General features: G+C 39.6%; 1 protein-coding gene across 15 annotated transcripts in view; it reads left to right on the forward strand.

The window, feature by feature from the left end:
- Positions 1 to 15,018, forward strand: part of MBD1 (methyl-CpG binding domain protein 1) — a 51,420-nt gene extending 36,402 nt beyond the window's left edge. For 7 of the 15 annotated variants that reach the window (XM_032422650.1, XM_032422652.1, XM_032422651.1 and 4 more), the window contains 4 exons: positions 1,041 to 1,259; positions 9,631 to 9,847; positions 11,666 to 11,768; positions 14,640 to 15,017. In XM_032422650.1, the coding sequence (XP_032278541.1) occupies positions 1,041 to 1,259; positions 9,631 to 9,847; positions 11,666 to 11,768; positions 14,640 to 14,868 (768 nt within the window). In that variant the 3' untranslated portion in view covers positions 14,869 to 15,017. Of the gene's footprint in view, positions 1 to 1,040; positions 1,260 to 9,630; positions 9,848 to 10,203; positions 11,271 to 11,665; positions 11,769 to 14,639 lie in introns of those variants that run through there. The other 8 variants (XM_032422653.1, XM_032422655.1, XM_032422656.1 and 5 more) reach the window with 5 other exon arrangements.
- The last annotated feature ends 387 nt before the right edge of the window (positions 15,019 to 15,405 follow it).

Here is a 15,405-nt window from a genome sequence, read left to right on the forward strand (position 1 = left end):
CATTAGATGTGGCAGAGGATTTTCACATTTTCTTTTGACCCTCACAATTCAGGGTTTACTATTCATGACATTAATAGGAAAGTCTAGCATATAACTATCTTCTCACAAACCAGTGATCATGGTGATTGCGGATGTTGGGAGTCTTGGTTAAATCACATTGGGAATTGTATATCATCCTCACTATTGCCATGTCATCTCTTGTTCCAGCTGGGCAAGTACTTATCCCTCCAGGACTGCTCAGCTGCCTCTGGCAGGAGGACTAGTGCTGCAGTTTATACCATACCCAGATTTTCTAGCAAACCCACAATGCCCAACAACATTGGTGCCCTAGTTAAAACTGCTTGGTTGGCCAGGCAATTAAGCCAGCCCAGAGGGTCGGAAAGATAAGAAATGAGAGGAATGGGGGAAAAGTACTACTTTTAAAGAACAAAATGCATACAATTTAATTTTGTATATGCATCTGATGGTACATTTCCAGTTTGGGACTCCTACTGCTGCTTAATAATGTGTCCATATCTAGATGTTGCAGGTGTACAGAGAAGAGTAAAGTCTAGAAGGCCAATACCTGAAATGTTGAGTGTGGTAGTGGGTGGTGGGTACTAAGATTAAAAGTGATTTCTCTCTATACTTTTCTGCATTTTGAACTCCATAACCATTTATTATTTCATAATCATTCACAGCACAAAGTGTTATTGCTGACTCAGCAATGAAAAGCAAGTTTTCTTTTTTTTTTGACATAGCCATTTTTTTTATTATTATGTTATGTTAATCACCATACATTACCTCATTAGTTTTTGATGTAGTGTTCCATGATTCATTGTTTGCATATAACACCCAGTTCTCCATGCAGAACGTGCCCTCTTTAATACCCATCACCGGGCTAACCCATCCCGCAAGTTTTCTATCTTACAGTCCCTCTAAATTCAGATGTGTGTATCTCCAAGAAACCCTTGATTCTCAATCTCTTAAGTGAAATGCATTACCTTATTCGTTTTGTACAGCTATACTGATGCATAATCTTCATTATTGTTTTACCTTAGGAAAATAACAAAGCACAGGTGAAACTTGAGAACGAACAGGATAAGCTAAAGAAACAGAAGACAAAACAGGAAATTAGAGCTACTTTGCAAAAAGCCCTCCAAGAGAAGATAGAACATATTCAGCAGAAATACAGAGAAGAGCAGGACTTGAACATGAAGCTCGTGCAAAGGGCTCTTCAAGACTTAGAGGAAGAGGCTGATAAAAAGAAGCAAAAAAGAGTAAGATGTTTATTCAGTGCCTACTATGTGCTGGATGAGGTAGCTTGCTTAGCTTTCAGTCTTACAGGAGCCAGCCAGATGTAGAATGAACCATACTGTGCTACTCTTAAGTGTGGTCCACGAACCAGCAGCGTCAGCATCATCTGGGAGGATGTTAGAGATAGAAATTCATAGCCTCCAGAATCAGAGTCTCCAAATTCAAATCTTGGCAGGGGCAAGAAATCTGTTTTAACAAGCTCCCCCAGGGGATTCTGATGCCCACTGAATTTGGAACACTGCTATAACATGGAGTTGGCACTGTGATAGCAGGATGGGAGTGAAGGAAGTGAGGGACTAAGTATGCCGAGAAGCTGGGGAAGACATACTGAGAAAGTGGTATTTGAGTTGGACCTTGAAAAATATGTAAAGTTTTGTCAGGCAGAGAGTAGCGAAAAGCATTACAGTATGCATCCAGTTGTATGTTCTTTTGAAATTTGTACTGAACTCTTGAGGGTGTTGTGCTTTTCCTGTGGGTACTATTTTTTTTGTTCCTTTTTAAAAATAAACTTTATTTTTTAGAGCAGTTCTAGGCTCAGAGCAAAATTGAGCGGAAGATACAGAGATTTCCCATGTACCCCCTGCCTCTACATATGACATAGCCTTCCCCACTACCAGCATCCCCCAAGCAGAGTGGGATGTTTGTTGCCATTGATGAACCTACATCGACAAGTCATTGTGCATAGTTTATATGAAGGTTTACTCTTGGTGTTGTACATTCTGGGGGTTTGAACAAATGTAAGATGACATGTAGCCACCATGAAAGTATCATACAGAGTAATTTCACTAGCCTAAAATCGTCTGTGCTCCCCCTGTTCATTCCTCTCCCCTGACTCCAAACCCTTAGAAACCACTCATCTTTTTACTGTCTCCAGTTTCACCTTTTATAGGATGTAATAAATTTGGAATCATACAGTATGATGCCTTTTTAGATTCACTTATTTCACCAAGTACTGTGCATTTAAGTTTCCTCCATGCCTTTTCCTGGCTCTACAGCTCATTTCCTTTTCGCTCTGAATAACATTCCATTGTGTGGATGGACCACAGGCTATCCAGTCACCTACTGAGGGATATCCTGAGTTATTTCCAGTTTTAGTGATTATGACTAAAGCTGCTGTACACATTTGTATGCAGGCTTTTGTGTGGCTGTATGTTTTCAAATCATTTAGGTAAATACCAAGGAGTGTAGTTGCTGGATCATATGGTAAGAGTATATTTAGTTTTCTAAGAAACCGCCAAATTATCTTCCAAAGTGGCTATACCATTGTGCATTTCCACATTGTTCAGAGTCAACTGTACATCCTAGAGGCCTGGCTCAGGGTGGGACTACAAGTATGGGCCCTACTGCTAGTTGAGCAGATCTCAGTGAGCTCCGCTGGGTTGGCAGGGGTGCCCCTTGCAAAGGAATGCGCGGTGTCCACGACAGAGTTTAGCATCACTGTGACTTGGGCTTCTGTGTCTAATAGAGCCAGGAATGTCTGGTGGTTGCCTTTGGCCTAGTGGGCCACCAGAGTTGTAAATGGACAGTTGTGCAGGTGGGACAAGCTCTGAGGGTCTGCCAAATCCCTAGGGTAATTCTCTGGGCCACTGCCAAGCCTGCAGGTCAGGGAAGTTGTTTGGGAGAGAGAGCGAGCCTCGGGACTCTCTGAAGGCCTCTGAGACATTAGGATTGGGCTCTGTAGTGAGGTAATCACTTGTTTTAAACAGAGGAGCTTACCTCGGGTTGTCCCAATATACTTTTGGGGACCCCCAGTTGGTGGAGCTGCCAGTACAAGGCCCCCTGCTATTTGAAATGTCTCAGACATTGCTTCCTGACAGATTTGGCATAGGAGCTCCAGGACCAGGAGGCAGGAATGTTGCTCTGAAAGGTGGGTTGCAGGGCTTGGCACCTGAAGGCTGGCCTTGGGTTTGTGGGCTGCCTTGGTATTATAAAATCTGGGAGTCTAGTTAAGTGTCTCTTTCATGGGGTGCCATTAAGTTTACTCCTTCCAGTGCCTCCTGAATAGTATGGGAGGTCCCCACAAAGTGGAGGCACGTGGCTCTGTTAATTTGGGAGGGGATTTCCCTGTAAGAAGAATTATCTGGATTTAGGGACAATTGGGGCCTCTTCAAGACTGGAGATGAAATCTGGGTCATCTGTGTTGCTATGTTGAGAGATGTGATAGACCCATTGGACCATACCAGTGTTACAGAGAAGGAATCAGGCCTCATATAGTGTGTTCCACTGGCTTTGAGCCTTTGTTGTAATAACTACAATAGAAGGGTGAGGTCAGCACCAAGCCATAAAAATCCAAGCAAGCAGAGGAAGGGATCCTCCCTCTATCTTTAGAGCTGGTGCCTTTGGGTCTGGATCCTCCCTTGTCATTGGAATCCTCGATGATGGTGTTTCCCTTTTCCCACATGGAAGGCTACAGGGGTCCTGGAGTTGAGTATTTACCTTCTTCCAGGTCAGTTAGGCTCAGATAAAACCCCAGCAGGTTAGGCTCTGGTTAAATAGTTTCTCCTGAGAGCAAACCTAAGAATAGAATGCTCTGGTGTATTTCAAAATGATTCCATTTCTTCTCCTGCTCGGGAAGCGTGAAAGGCTTTTTCTCTGATATTCACTGTGAGAACCTGATAGAGCTTCAGGCGGTAAAACTCACAAAAGTGTGGTCTCCCCCACCCTTCAATGCTGGGTCCCTTTAGAGTTTTTAACTCTTAGAGGCATCTACGCTGAGCCTCTAGCAATTCATCAGTTATAGGTTTTCCTACCCCAGCACTGGTTCCCATAGAAATTTCTGCTCATGGATTTCCACTATGGTAAGTTCTGATTGTCTGTATTTACTTGTCTGTCTCTCCAATCTGGAGACCTCACTTCTCTTATGGATCTAAGACTGTTGATTTCTTTTTTTTTTTTTTAAGATTTTATTTATTTATTTGTCAGAGAGAGCATTAGAGAGCACAAGCAGGGGGAGCGGCAGGCAGAGGGAGAAGCAGGCTTCCCGCTGAGCAGGGAGCCCGATGCAGGACTCGATCCCAGGACCCAGGGATCATGACCTGAGCCGAAGGCAGCCGCTTAACCAACTGAGCCACCCAGGTGTCCCGATTGTTGATTTCTTTTTAAGATTTATTTATTTCTGAGAGAGAGATTGAGAGAGAGAGAGCGGGCTGAGCACTGAGCCTAACACAAGTCTTAATCTCACAACCCTGAGATCACGACCTGAACTGAAACCAAGATGCTTAACTGACTGTGCCACCCAGGCGCCCCTGAGATTGTTGATTTAGTAAGTTTGCTAGCTTTTTGCTTGTTGTCAGGATGCCAGAGTGGCAGCTTCTAAGCTCCTTATATACCGGACTAGAAACCAGGAGTCTGCTACTATTTTTTTTAATTAAGCTTTTTATTTTGGGATAATTGTAGATTCACATGCAGTTGAAAGAAATAATACAAAGAGATGCTGTGGACCCTTTATTCAGTTTTTCTCTATGATGTCTTGCAAAACTATAGTATAATATCACATCCAGGATATTGACATTGAACTGTCAAGATACAGAACATTCCCATCACAAGGATTCTTCATGGTTCCCTTTTATGGCCATATCCACTTCCCTCTTGTCCTCACCCCCTTCTTAACCCTTGGCAACCACTTACCTATTCTCCATTTCCATAATTTTGTCGTTTCAAGAGTGTTATATCAATGGAATCATATAGTATGTAACCTTTTGGGATTGACAGTTTTGTTCTGCATCATTCTCTGGAGATTTATCCAGGTTGTTGAAGGTATCAGTAGTGTTTATTTTTATTGTAGAGTGGTAGTCATGGTAAGACTATACCACAGTTTGTTTTTACCATTTACCTGTTAAAGGTCACCTGGGTTTAATAAAAAAAAATAATAATAAAAAATAAAGGTCACCTGAGTTCCTTCCAGTTTATGGCTATTATCAGTAAAGCTGCTATAATCATTCCTGTACAGGTTTTTATGTGAACATAAATTTTTGTTTCTCTGGAAAAAATGCCTTGAAGGGCAATTGTAATCCCATGTTTAGTTTTTTTAAGACTGCCAAGCTGTTTTTCAGAGTAGCTTTACCATCCGACCAATAATGTACATTCCCACCAACAATGAACGGATGATTCAGTTTCTCCACATCCTCACCAACATTTGCTGGTGGTACTATTCTTTACTTTAGCTCCACTAGTAGATGTGTAGTGATATCTCATTGTTTTTTTATTTTACATTTCCATAATAACTAATGATGTTGATCCACTTTTCATGTGCTTATTTGCTCTCTGTATATCCTCTTCAGTGAAATATTTTCTCATATTTCTTTCCCATTTTCTTTTTCTTTTTTTAAAATTTTATTATATTAGTCACCGTACATTACATTATTAGTTTTTGATGTAGTGTTCCATGATTCATTGTTTGCATATAACACCCAGTGCTCCATGCAATACGTGCCCTCCTTAATACCCATCACCAGGCTAACCCATCCCCCCACTCCCTTCCCCTCTAAAACCCTCAGTTTGTTTCTCAGAGTCCACAGTCTCTCATGGTCCGTCTCCCCCTCTGATTTCCCCCCCTTCATTTTTCCCTTCCTACTATCTTTTTTTTTTTTTTAACATATAATGTATTATTTGTTTCAGGGGTACAGGTCTGTGATTCATCGGTCTTACACAATTCACAGTGCTCACCATAGTACATACCCTCCCCAGTGTCCATCACCCAGCCACCCCATCCCTCCCTCCCCCCACCACTCCAGTAACCCTCAGTTTGTTTCCTGATATTAAGAGTCTCTTACGGTTTGTCTCCCTCTCTGGTTTCATCTTCTTTCATTTTTTCCTCCCTTCCCCTATGATCCTCTGTCATGTTTCTCAAATCCCTCATGTCAGTGAGATCATATGATACTTGTCTTTCTCTGATTGACTTATTTCGCTTAGCACAATACCCTCTAGTTCCATCCATGTCATTGCAAATGGCAAGATTTTGTTGGGGTTTTTTTTGATGGCTGCATAATATTCTATCATATATATATATATATATATATATATATATATATATATATATATATACACACATACACCACATCTTCTCTATCCATTCATCTCTTGATGGACATCTTGGCTCTTTATTGTGGACATTGCTACTATAAACATTGGGGTGCACATACCCCTTTGGATCACTACATTTGTATCTTAGTGCAATTGCTGAGTCGTAGGGTAGCTCTATTTTCAACTTTTTGAGGAACCTCCATACTGTTTTCCAGAGTGCCTGCACCAGCTTGCATTCCCACCAACAGTGTAGGAGGATTCCCTTTTCTCTGCATCCTTGCCAACATCTCTCATTTCCTGACTTGTTAATTTTAGCCATTCTTACTGGTGTGAGGTGGTATCTCATTGAGGTTTTGATTTGTGTTTCCCTAATGCCGAGTGATGTTGAACACCTTTTCATGTGTCTGTTGGCCATTTGGATGTCTTCTTTGCAGAAATGTCTGTTGATGTCTTCTGCCCATTTCTTGATTTCTTTCCCATTTTCTAATTATTTGATTTCCTTTTTTTTTTTTGCTATTAAGTTTTTTGTTCTCCATTAGATCATTTTATTTTATTTTTTAACAGCTTCATTAAGGTATAATTCATACGACTTACCCATTTCAAATATACATTCAGTGGTTTTTGGTATATTCACATAAGTGTGCAACCATCACCACAGTCAATTTTAGAACTTTTTATTATCTCTATTCCCTCTTCCTCACCCCTTACCCCCATTCCTTTTTTTTTTTTTTTAGATTTTATTTATTTGAGAGAGAGAGAGAATGCACACAAGCAGCGGGGAGGGGCAGAGAGGAGAGGAAGAAGCAGACTCCCCACTGAGCAGGGGTCCCAACTTGGGGCTGGACCTCAGGACCCTGGGATCATGACCTGAGCCAAAAGAAGATGCTTAACTGACTGAGCCACCCAGGCGCCCCTCCTTACTCCCATTCCTAAGCAACTACTAATATATTTTCTGTCTCTGGATTTGCTATTGTGGACTTTATTATGAATAGCATTATATATTATGTGACCTTTTGACTGGCATCTTTCATTTAGCATATTTCAAGGCTTATCCATGTTGTAACATGTATGAATACTTCCCTCTTTTATATGGCTGAATAATTCTCCATTGTATGGATATACCATGTTTCATTTATCCATTTGTCAGTCTATAGACATTTGATTTGTTTGCATTTTTTTGCTATTATGAATAATGCTACTGTGAATATTCTCATATATAAATTTTTGTTTGGACATAGGTTTTTGTTTCTCTTGGGCATATACCTAGGAGTAGAATTAACGAGTCCTAAGGTAACTTTAAGTTTTTGAGTACTTGCCAAATTGTTTTCCAAAGTGGCTTTACCATTTTATATTCTCACTAGCAGTGTACACAGGTTTTGATTTCTCCACATGCTTGTTAACACTTGTTATTGTCTTTCTTTTTTATTTCAACCATCCTAGTGTGTTTGAAGTGATCTGTTATTATGGTTTCGATTTGCATTCCCTAATGACTCCACATCCTCCTGATGCTGAGCTTCTTTTTCTGTGCTTATTGACCATTTATATATCTTCCTTGGAGAAATCTATTTGAACCTATTTGAAATTTCAAGAAATCTATTCCAATCATTTCCCCAATTTTTAATTGGACTGTCTTTATTATTGAGTTGTAATAGTGCTTTATATGTTCCAGATACAAGTTCCTTACACATAAATTGTGTGTAAATATATATATATTTTTCATCTTGTGGGTTGTCTTTTCACTTTCTTGATGGTATCCCTTGAAGTGTAAAAGTTTTAATTTTGATGAAGTCCAATTTATCTATATTTTGTTTTGTTGCTTGTGCCTTTAGTGTTATATCTAAAAATGTGTTCCTACCCCAAGGTCAAGAAGATGGTGGTCCTATGTTTTCTTCTTAGAGTTTTATAGGTTTAGTTCTCACATTTAGGCCTTTGATCCATTTTGAGTTAAATTTTGTGTATAGTGTGAGGTAGAGGTCCAACTTCAGTCTTTTGCATGTAGGTATCCAGTTGTCCCAGCACCATTTGTTGAAGAGACTGTTCTTCCCCTATAGGATTGTCTTGGTACACTATTCAAAATCAATTGACGGTGAATTTGAGGGTTTATCTTTGGACTCTCAGTTCTATTCCATTAATCTATGTGTCCATCCTTATGCCAGTAGCACGTATCTATATGGCTTGATCACTGTAGCTCTGCAGTAAATTTGAAATCAGGAAATGTGAATCCTCCAACTTTGTTCATTTTCAAATTGCTTTGGCTTTTCTGGCTCTCTTGCATTTCCATATGAATTTAGAATCAGCTTGTCGATTTCTCCATGGAAACCATTTGGGATTTTGATAAGGATTGTTTTGAATCTGTAGATCAAATGTAGACGTTGCCATTTTAACAGTATTGCCTTCTGATCCATGAATGTAGGATGTCTTTCCACTTATTTTTTCAGTTTCTTAGTTTTCAGAATATGAGTTTTGCACTTCTTTTGTTAAATTTACTCCCAAGTATGAGACTAGGAATGCCAGTCATTCTGAGGGTACAATTCAGACCTTGCCGGTCCTCCCCCAGATCTATGCTATTCTCAAAAGAGGTCAGGACAGAGATTGGATGGAACAGCACAAGTATAATACCATGAATAACAGAAAAGCCAGTTAAAAATACCAGCATTGCAAAGCCCAGTTGACAGTCTTAGCTGCACATTAAAATTACTTGGAGAACTTAAACGCTGTTCATTAGATCGGAGCCTCAGGGTGAGATTCAGCCCTTGGTACTTTTTAAAGCTTCCAGGTGATTTCAAAGTATAGCTAAGGCTGAGAAGGTCTATCATCAAAGTATCAAGTGACGAGCTTCTAGTCAGAAACAGTGCTATCATAGTGGTAATGACTTATTTTGTTTATCAGGTTATAATTTCATAACCTACCTAAATGAAAATAAATATACAGATAGAGCTGTATAATTGAAAATTATCTGGGAACTGCTTTGAAAAACACTTTGGGAAAGTGTTCGAAGTAACTTATTAAAAAATGTATTATAAAGCACAGGTACAAAGAATAACACAATAAACGCCCATATGCGCTTCACTTAGCTTCAACAACCACCAACGAACGGCGATTCTGTATTTCATGTGTGCCCCACCCATTCCCTACCACCACTCTTGAATATTTTGAACTAAACCCTAGAGAGAATATTTCATCTATAAATGTGTCAGTATGTAGTTCTAAAAAATTGGGATTGTAGCTCTAAAAGATTGTTGTAAAACTTAACCTCTGTACCATCATCACACCTACAAGTTAACAACGTGAGGTAATTCTTCTGTTGTGTAGGAAGAGATGGCAAGAGAACAAGAGATATATCGTCAGTATGTGGCTCAGCGGCGTGAGGAGGAGAGAGCTCAGGAGAAAGAACTGGACAGAGTATTAGAGGCAGAGAAGGAAAAGAAGTTGGCTGAGGAGGACAAGGAGCTGAGACTTGAAAAGGAGGCAAGGAGACAACTTGTGAATGAGGTCATGTGTACAAGAAAACTTCAAGTTCAGGAAAAACGTAAGGACATGAATTATAATAATATTATAGTTGGGCCTTAATTCAACTTAAGTAGCAACCAAAATATTTATTAAGTAGGTATTATATGTAAAATGATATGAGGGATGTAAAAAGGATTAAGGCAAGAGCCCTGTCTTGTAGAACTTACCTAATTTAATACATTGAGTATAAACATACAAAGAGTTTTATATCCTAGCAGATTCTAGTAGTCATGTTGGAGATGTTCTCAAGGTTAAAGGAACAGTATGTCTGTTGAATGGTCTGTGCACCTTAGTGACTATAAAGGGAAGTGAGAAGATAGGGTACAACACACACACCCCTCCTCCCTTTTACCTGTCCCTCTTTTCTTTCTGTAGGTGTCTCCATACCTTCATACCTTTACTTGGGTAGTTTTCTCTGCTTATGATGCTTTTGATCTTGAGAAATCGTGGCAATCCTTCAAGGCCAGCTCAAATGTCTCATTCCTCAAATATGTCCCCTTATTCGTAATAAATCCTCTTTCTGAGGCTCTCACTGTGGCTTGCTCACATCCTTGTCTTAGCACACCTTTGTATGCCCTCAGCTCCAAACAGTGCTTGGTCACAAAAGGAAATATTTGTTGAGAGGGTGAACTGCCACCTTCAGATTTCCACTGTTCCATGTCCAGCCCAGTGAACCGGAGAGGCAGAAGATGGACACATTTACCATTCGGGTACCATTAGACTTCACACTAGTTGTCTTTGCAAGAGAAAACTCATTGATTCTCCACTCCAGGAATTATAACAGCCATTGAAAATTGTTAAGCCCATATTAGGTGGAGTTGTAAGAAAATGAGAAAAAAGCTTATAAGCTAACAAATTTCTGTATTTACCCATGATAAATGTTTTAAAATATATTGAGACAACATGGAAAATTTAAGTATTTGGGGCCATTTTTAAACAAAGAAACAAAATCAACCATAATTCTACCACCCAGGAATAGCTACTATTCACAACTTCATGTATTTCCTTCCAGTATTTTTACTATGTATATAGTAAATTAGGATTTATGTTGAATATATTGTTTTACAGCCTGCCTTTGCCACTTATCATAAACATTTTTCTGGGTCATTTTTCTTCAATTATAAAATTTGTAATGCTGCCTAGAAATCCATTATAAAAATGGACCGTGATTTATTTTACCTAAACACAATTAATGGACCTTCAGATTGTCTTGAATCTTTTTACTACTATTTTAGAATTGCAGGTTACTATCTCTGTATATAGTTCTTCTTGGCTTATATATGATTATTTAAGAAAAGTTCCTATAAGTGGATTTGGGGGCCAAAGATGTACATTTCAGATGTGTATTTCCCAATTGTATTTATTCTTTTGTGAACTCTGTTTTCTTTGTAATTTTGTCACCCTTACTGGATGCTTATGTTTTTAAAATATAATTTATAAATACCTTATATATAATAAACTCAGGCCTTTTCCAGTATTTATTTTGTCATAAATAAACTCTCTTGTTAACACAAATTGACAACAGAACTGTTTGTCCTCAAGAAGAGAAAGGTAAGAAGTGTTCTAATAGTGGTAACCTGGTTTGAAAAAGGCTGATCATAGGTTTTCAGTGAAAAATGGTTAAGAAAAAAATCTGTGTAGATCACACACATTCGAACCTAAACCCTCCTCTTCCCTTTTTGGAGAGGACTACTTCTACCCTGTTGACCTAAGATACAGCCCAGTGATTGTAGGCTCTGCCTCTCTAAAGACAGGATGGCATTGATGCCCAGAGGGATGCCAGCAAGTCTTGTCTGAAGAAAGCCATTTACCAAAAATTACATTTGTCTTTCTTAAGTGCAACGAAAGGCAAAAGAACAGGAAGAGCGTGCTATGGAACAGGAACGCATAAATGAAGGTCTTAAAGAGCTTAACCGTGAGGAGAAGGAGAATTTTGCAAGGTATGATTTTGTTTTCTTTATTATTGTTTACTGCCTAAAAACGGGGAAGATTTTTTTTTTTTTAGGTTTAATTTTTTTATTGTTATGTTAATCCCCATACATTACATCATTAGTTTTAGATAACGGGGAAGATTTTTAATGTAGAGAGAGGACAACATGCCATCACTCATGCATTATTGACATTTTTTTTATATCAGTATTACATTTGTCCTAAAAGTTCCAGTCATTTTACAAAATTCCATATAAAAATAAGCAGCAAACATCTTGGTAAAATTAAATTTTATTGCTATTGTATACATTGTGATTATAGACATTAGGTATCAAGCTGAACGAATACCTTAAAAAATAAAGTAAGTTAGAAACAATTTTTTAAAAATAGGCTCCAACATTAAATCCTAATGAAATAACAAGAAGACTATTCTTTCCCATGAAATAAACCCTGAAACACAGTGTGGCTTGATTAGTTGGAGTAGCAGAAATGGCTTCTGAGGATAGGAGTCCATGCAAAATGTCCTCAGAAGAATGTTTGTAGCCTCACTGGGCTGGAAAACTGAAATGTTGTAGGTGCTTTGGGAAATCCCACTGCCTTCTCTGACAAGGCCCCTCTGATGGCCAGCACGAGGCGCTGGTGGAGGAAACAGGCAGATGCCTCTTTGCAGCATTTCTTGGACCATAGCACTCCTTTCCCACCGGTGACCGAGATACCCAATTCAGATGACCAGTGTGGTGGAGGAAGACGACTTGGCTCCTCTAATTGCTGGTCCCCTTTCCCATCCCTTGGCTCTGTCCCATGACTTACACATACTCAGTACATAGAAATAAGCTCTTTTCATTCTAGAAAGAGTGGGGTTTATATACCTGCGCCTATTGTTAGTTTGGGGGCACTAACAATAATTTCTGGTCTACCCTACTTACTTCCTGCTACTGCCTCTGCTCTGGAGGCCTTTCCTTCTCATTTTGAAAAATTTATTGTTGGAGATGTGAGGGGGACTTGATAAATAGCAACGTGCTTCCCTGCCCAACTTGTGAATCAACTGAGAGAGAAGAAAAACAAGTATGTGTGGAAGGTATCATAGCTACCTATTGGTGCATCACAGAATACCCTACAATTTGTGCCTTAAAGTGAGTTATGATTCTCTCTCATGATTCTCTGCTGACAAGGCTCACTTGGGTGGTTCTTCCTTGGGGTCCCTCATGTGGTTCAAGTCAGATGTTAGCCAGGGCTACATTACCTGAGGGCTCAACTGCCCTGGACACCTAAGATACCTACTCATGTAGCTGGCAGTGTGTGCTGACTGTAGCTAAGGACTCAGCTGGTGCTATCACCCAGAGCACCTTCATGTGGCCTCTCCATGTGCTGGGGCTTCTCACAGTGTGGTGGCTGCTTCTGACAGGGAGAGTTCCAGTAGACAGTTAGGGGCTGCGCCTAGGACTGGCATAGCAGCACTTGGTCGTAATCTGTTGTCTCAATATATCTTGTGTTAACAAGAGAGTTTATTTATGACATCATAAAAATAGTCACGGGGGCCTATCCAGATTCAAAGGCTGGAGACCGAAGCTCCACCTCTTGATAAGGGGAATAGAGGTTCACATCGCAGGAGAGCATATGGGAGGGGAGATGCTACTGTGACCATCTGTAGAAAATGGAATCTGCCACAGAGGTATGTGCATGCTTTCTTTTCTGATAAAAGCTGACATTTAAAAATGTGGCTTATAGATTTTAAATGGCATGACCACTATGGAGAACAGTATGAAGTTTCCTCAAAAAATTAAAAATAGAACTACCATGTGATCCAGCAATCCCACTTCTGGGTATATATCCAAAATAATTGAAAGCAGGACATTGAGGAGGTATTTACACAGCCATGTTCATAGCAGCACTATTCACAATAGCCAGGAGGTGGAAATAATCCACATGTCCATTAACACGTGAATGGGTAAACCAGATATGATATATACATACAACGGAGTATTATTTAGCCTTGAAAAGGAAGGAAATCCTGTCAAATGCCAACTCATGCATGAACCTTGAGGACATTATGCTAAGTGAAATAAGCCAGTCACAAAAAGATGAGTACTATATGATTTCGCTTATATGAGATCCCTAGAGTAGTCAAATTCATAGACACAGCAGATAGAATGGTGGTTAGAATGGTGCTTGCCAGAGGCTGGGGGTAGGGGGAAAAGGGAGCTGTTGTTTAATGGGTGTAGTGTTTCAAATTTTCAAGATGAAAATGTCCCGGAGAACTGATTCACAACAATGTGAATGTCCTGAACACTACTGAACTCTACACTTAAAAATCGTTAAGTGGTCAATTTTACATTATGTGTTTTTTACCACAGTAAAAAAAAAAACACTATAAAATTTAAAATGTGGTTTATGTGTTTAAAATGTGGCTTATGTATGGAGGAAATTGTCTAGTTCATACTGAACAGAATGAGACACACATACCCACCCAGACCCCAGCAGTGCCAGGTCTCTCCGGCAGGGCCATGGCCCTTTGACAGAGAGCAGAGTGGAAAACCGGCAGACTAACCCGTTCCTGGTTTGACCAGTAGAAAAGTCACTTATTCCTTGGAGAAGAGTGGGAGAGGGGATGGAGAGAGACCCAGGACTCACTCCAAATAGCAGGAAATATTCTGAGTGGGCCAGAAGCATTCCCTCCCTAAAATCAATATTTGTTCCGTTTATCTTAATTATTATTGTGCAATAAACACATTAATGAATTTTCCATCTATTTTTTCCCATCTCACCCTGATTTTAATGGGAATTTTAATTTGACTTCAAAAGTTACATTTTACTTCTAACGCCCTAAATGAATCCAAATGCTTGCTTTTACAATTTTGTACTTGACATTTCTAATACCTTAGGCGCTCCAGTTTGGCCCAGGAATACAGGAAGCAACTTCAGATGCAAATATCCTACCAGCAGCAGGCCCGGGAAGCGCAGAAAGAAGAGGAACGCCGAGAGTTTGAAGCAGGGGTAGCAGCAAACAAGATTTGCCAGGACAAGATCAGGGAGATCCTGTCCTTCCATCAAGTGCTGCCCCGAAACATTCATCCCATGCGGAGGGCATACCCTGATAAGCTTCCACCATAGTTTCATTAACGTTAATGTATTTTTTCTCAGTCTTTTAATGTTTTTAACTACAGTATGCTGGTCTGTTCCTTTCAACTCATGGATAAACTTCCTTTATTTCTCTGAGTTTGCATAATTCTACGTAATGTTATTCCTTCAAATTAAACTTTTTAGACTTTTAGCCTTTTCTTAGACTTTATAGACTTACAGATCTGAATGATTTATTTCATATCACACAGTTATTTTCCTGACTTACCCCCCATACCTCCCTTTCTTGTTCATTTATTAATAGCTACACTTTCTCCCGCCCCATCCACTCAAACGCCTATTTCCTCTTGCCTTTCTCTCATATACATAATTGCCTTGTCTCATATACAAAATTCACCGTATCAACAGGGCAGAGCTGGGCCTAACATCCACTTTCATTAGCCCACCTATTTAAATATTACACAAATATTTACCTTGTATGTGACTTTAGCAAGAACAGAGCAAACCCCTTGCTTTTGTGGGACTTCTGTCCTGGTGGAGGAAACCAGGCAATGTGTTAAGTGCTATAAG

The sequence above is a fragment of the Phoca vitulina genome, unplaced genomic scaffold (assembly GCF_004348235.1).
Source record: "Phoca vitulina isolate PV1807 unplaced genomic scaffold, GSC_HSeal_1.0 scaffold27, whole genome shotgun sequence".
Lineage (NCBI taxonomy): Eukaryota > Metazoa > Chordata > Mammalia > Carnivora > Phocidae > Phoca > Phoca vitulina.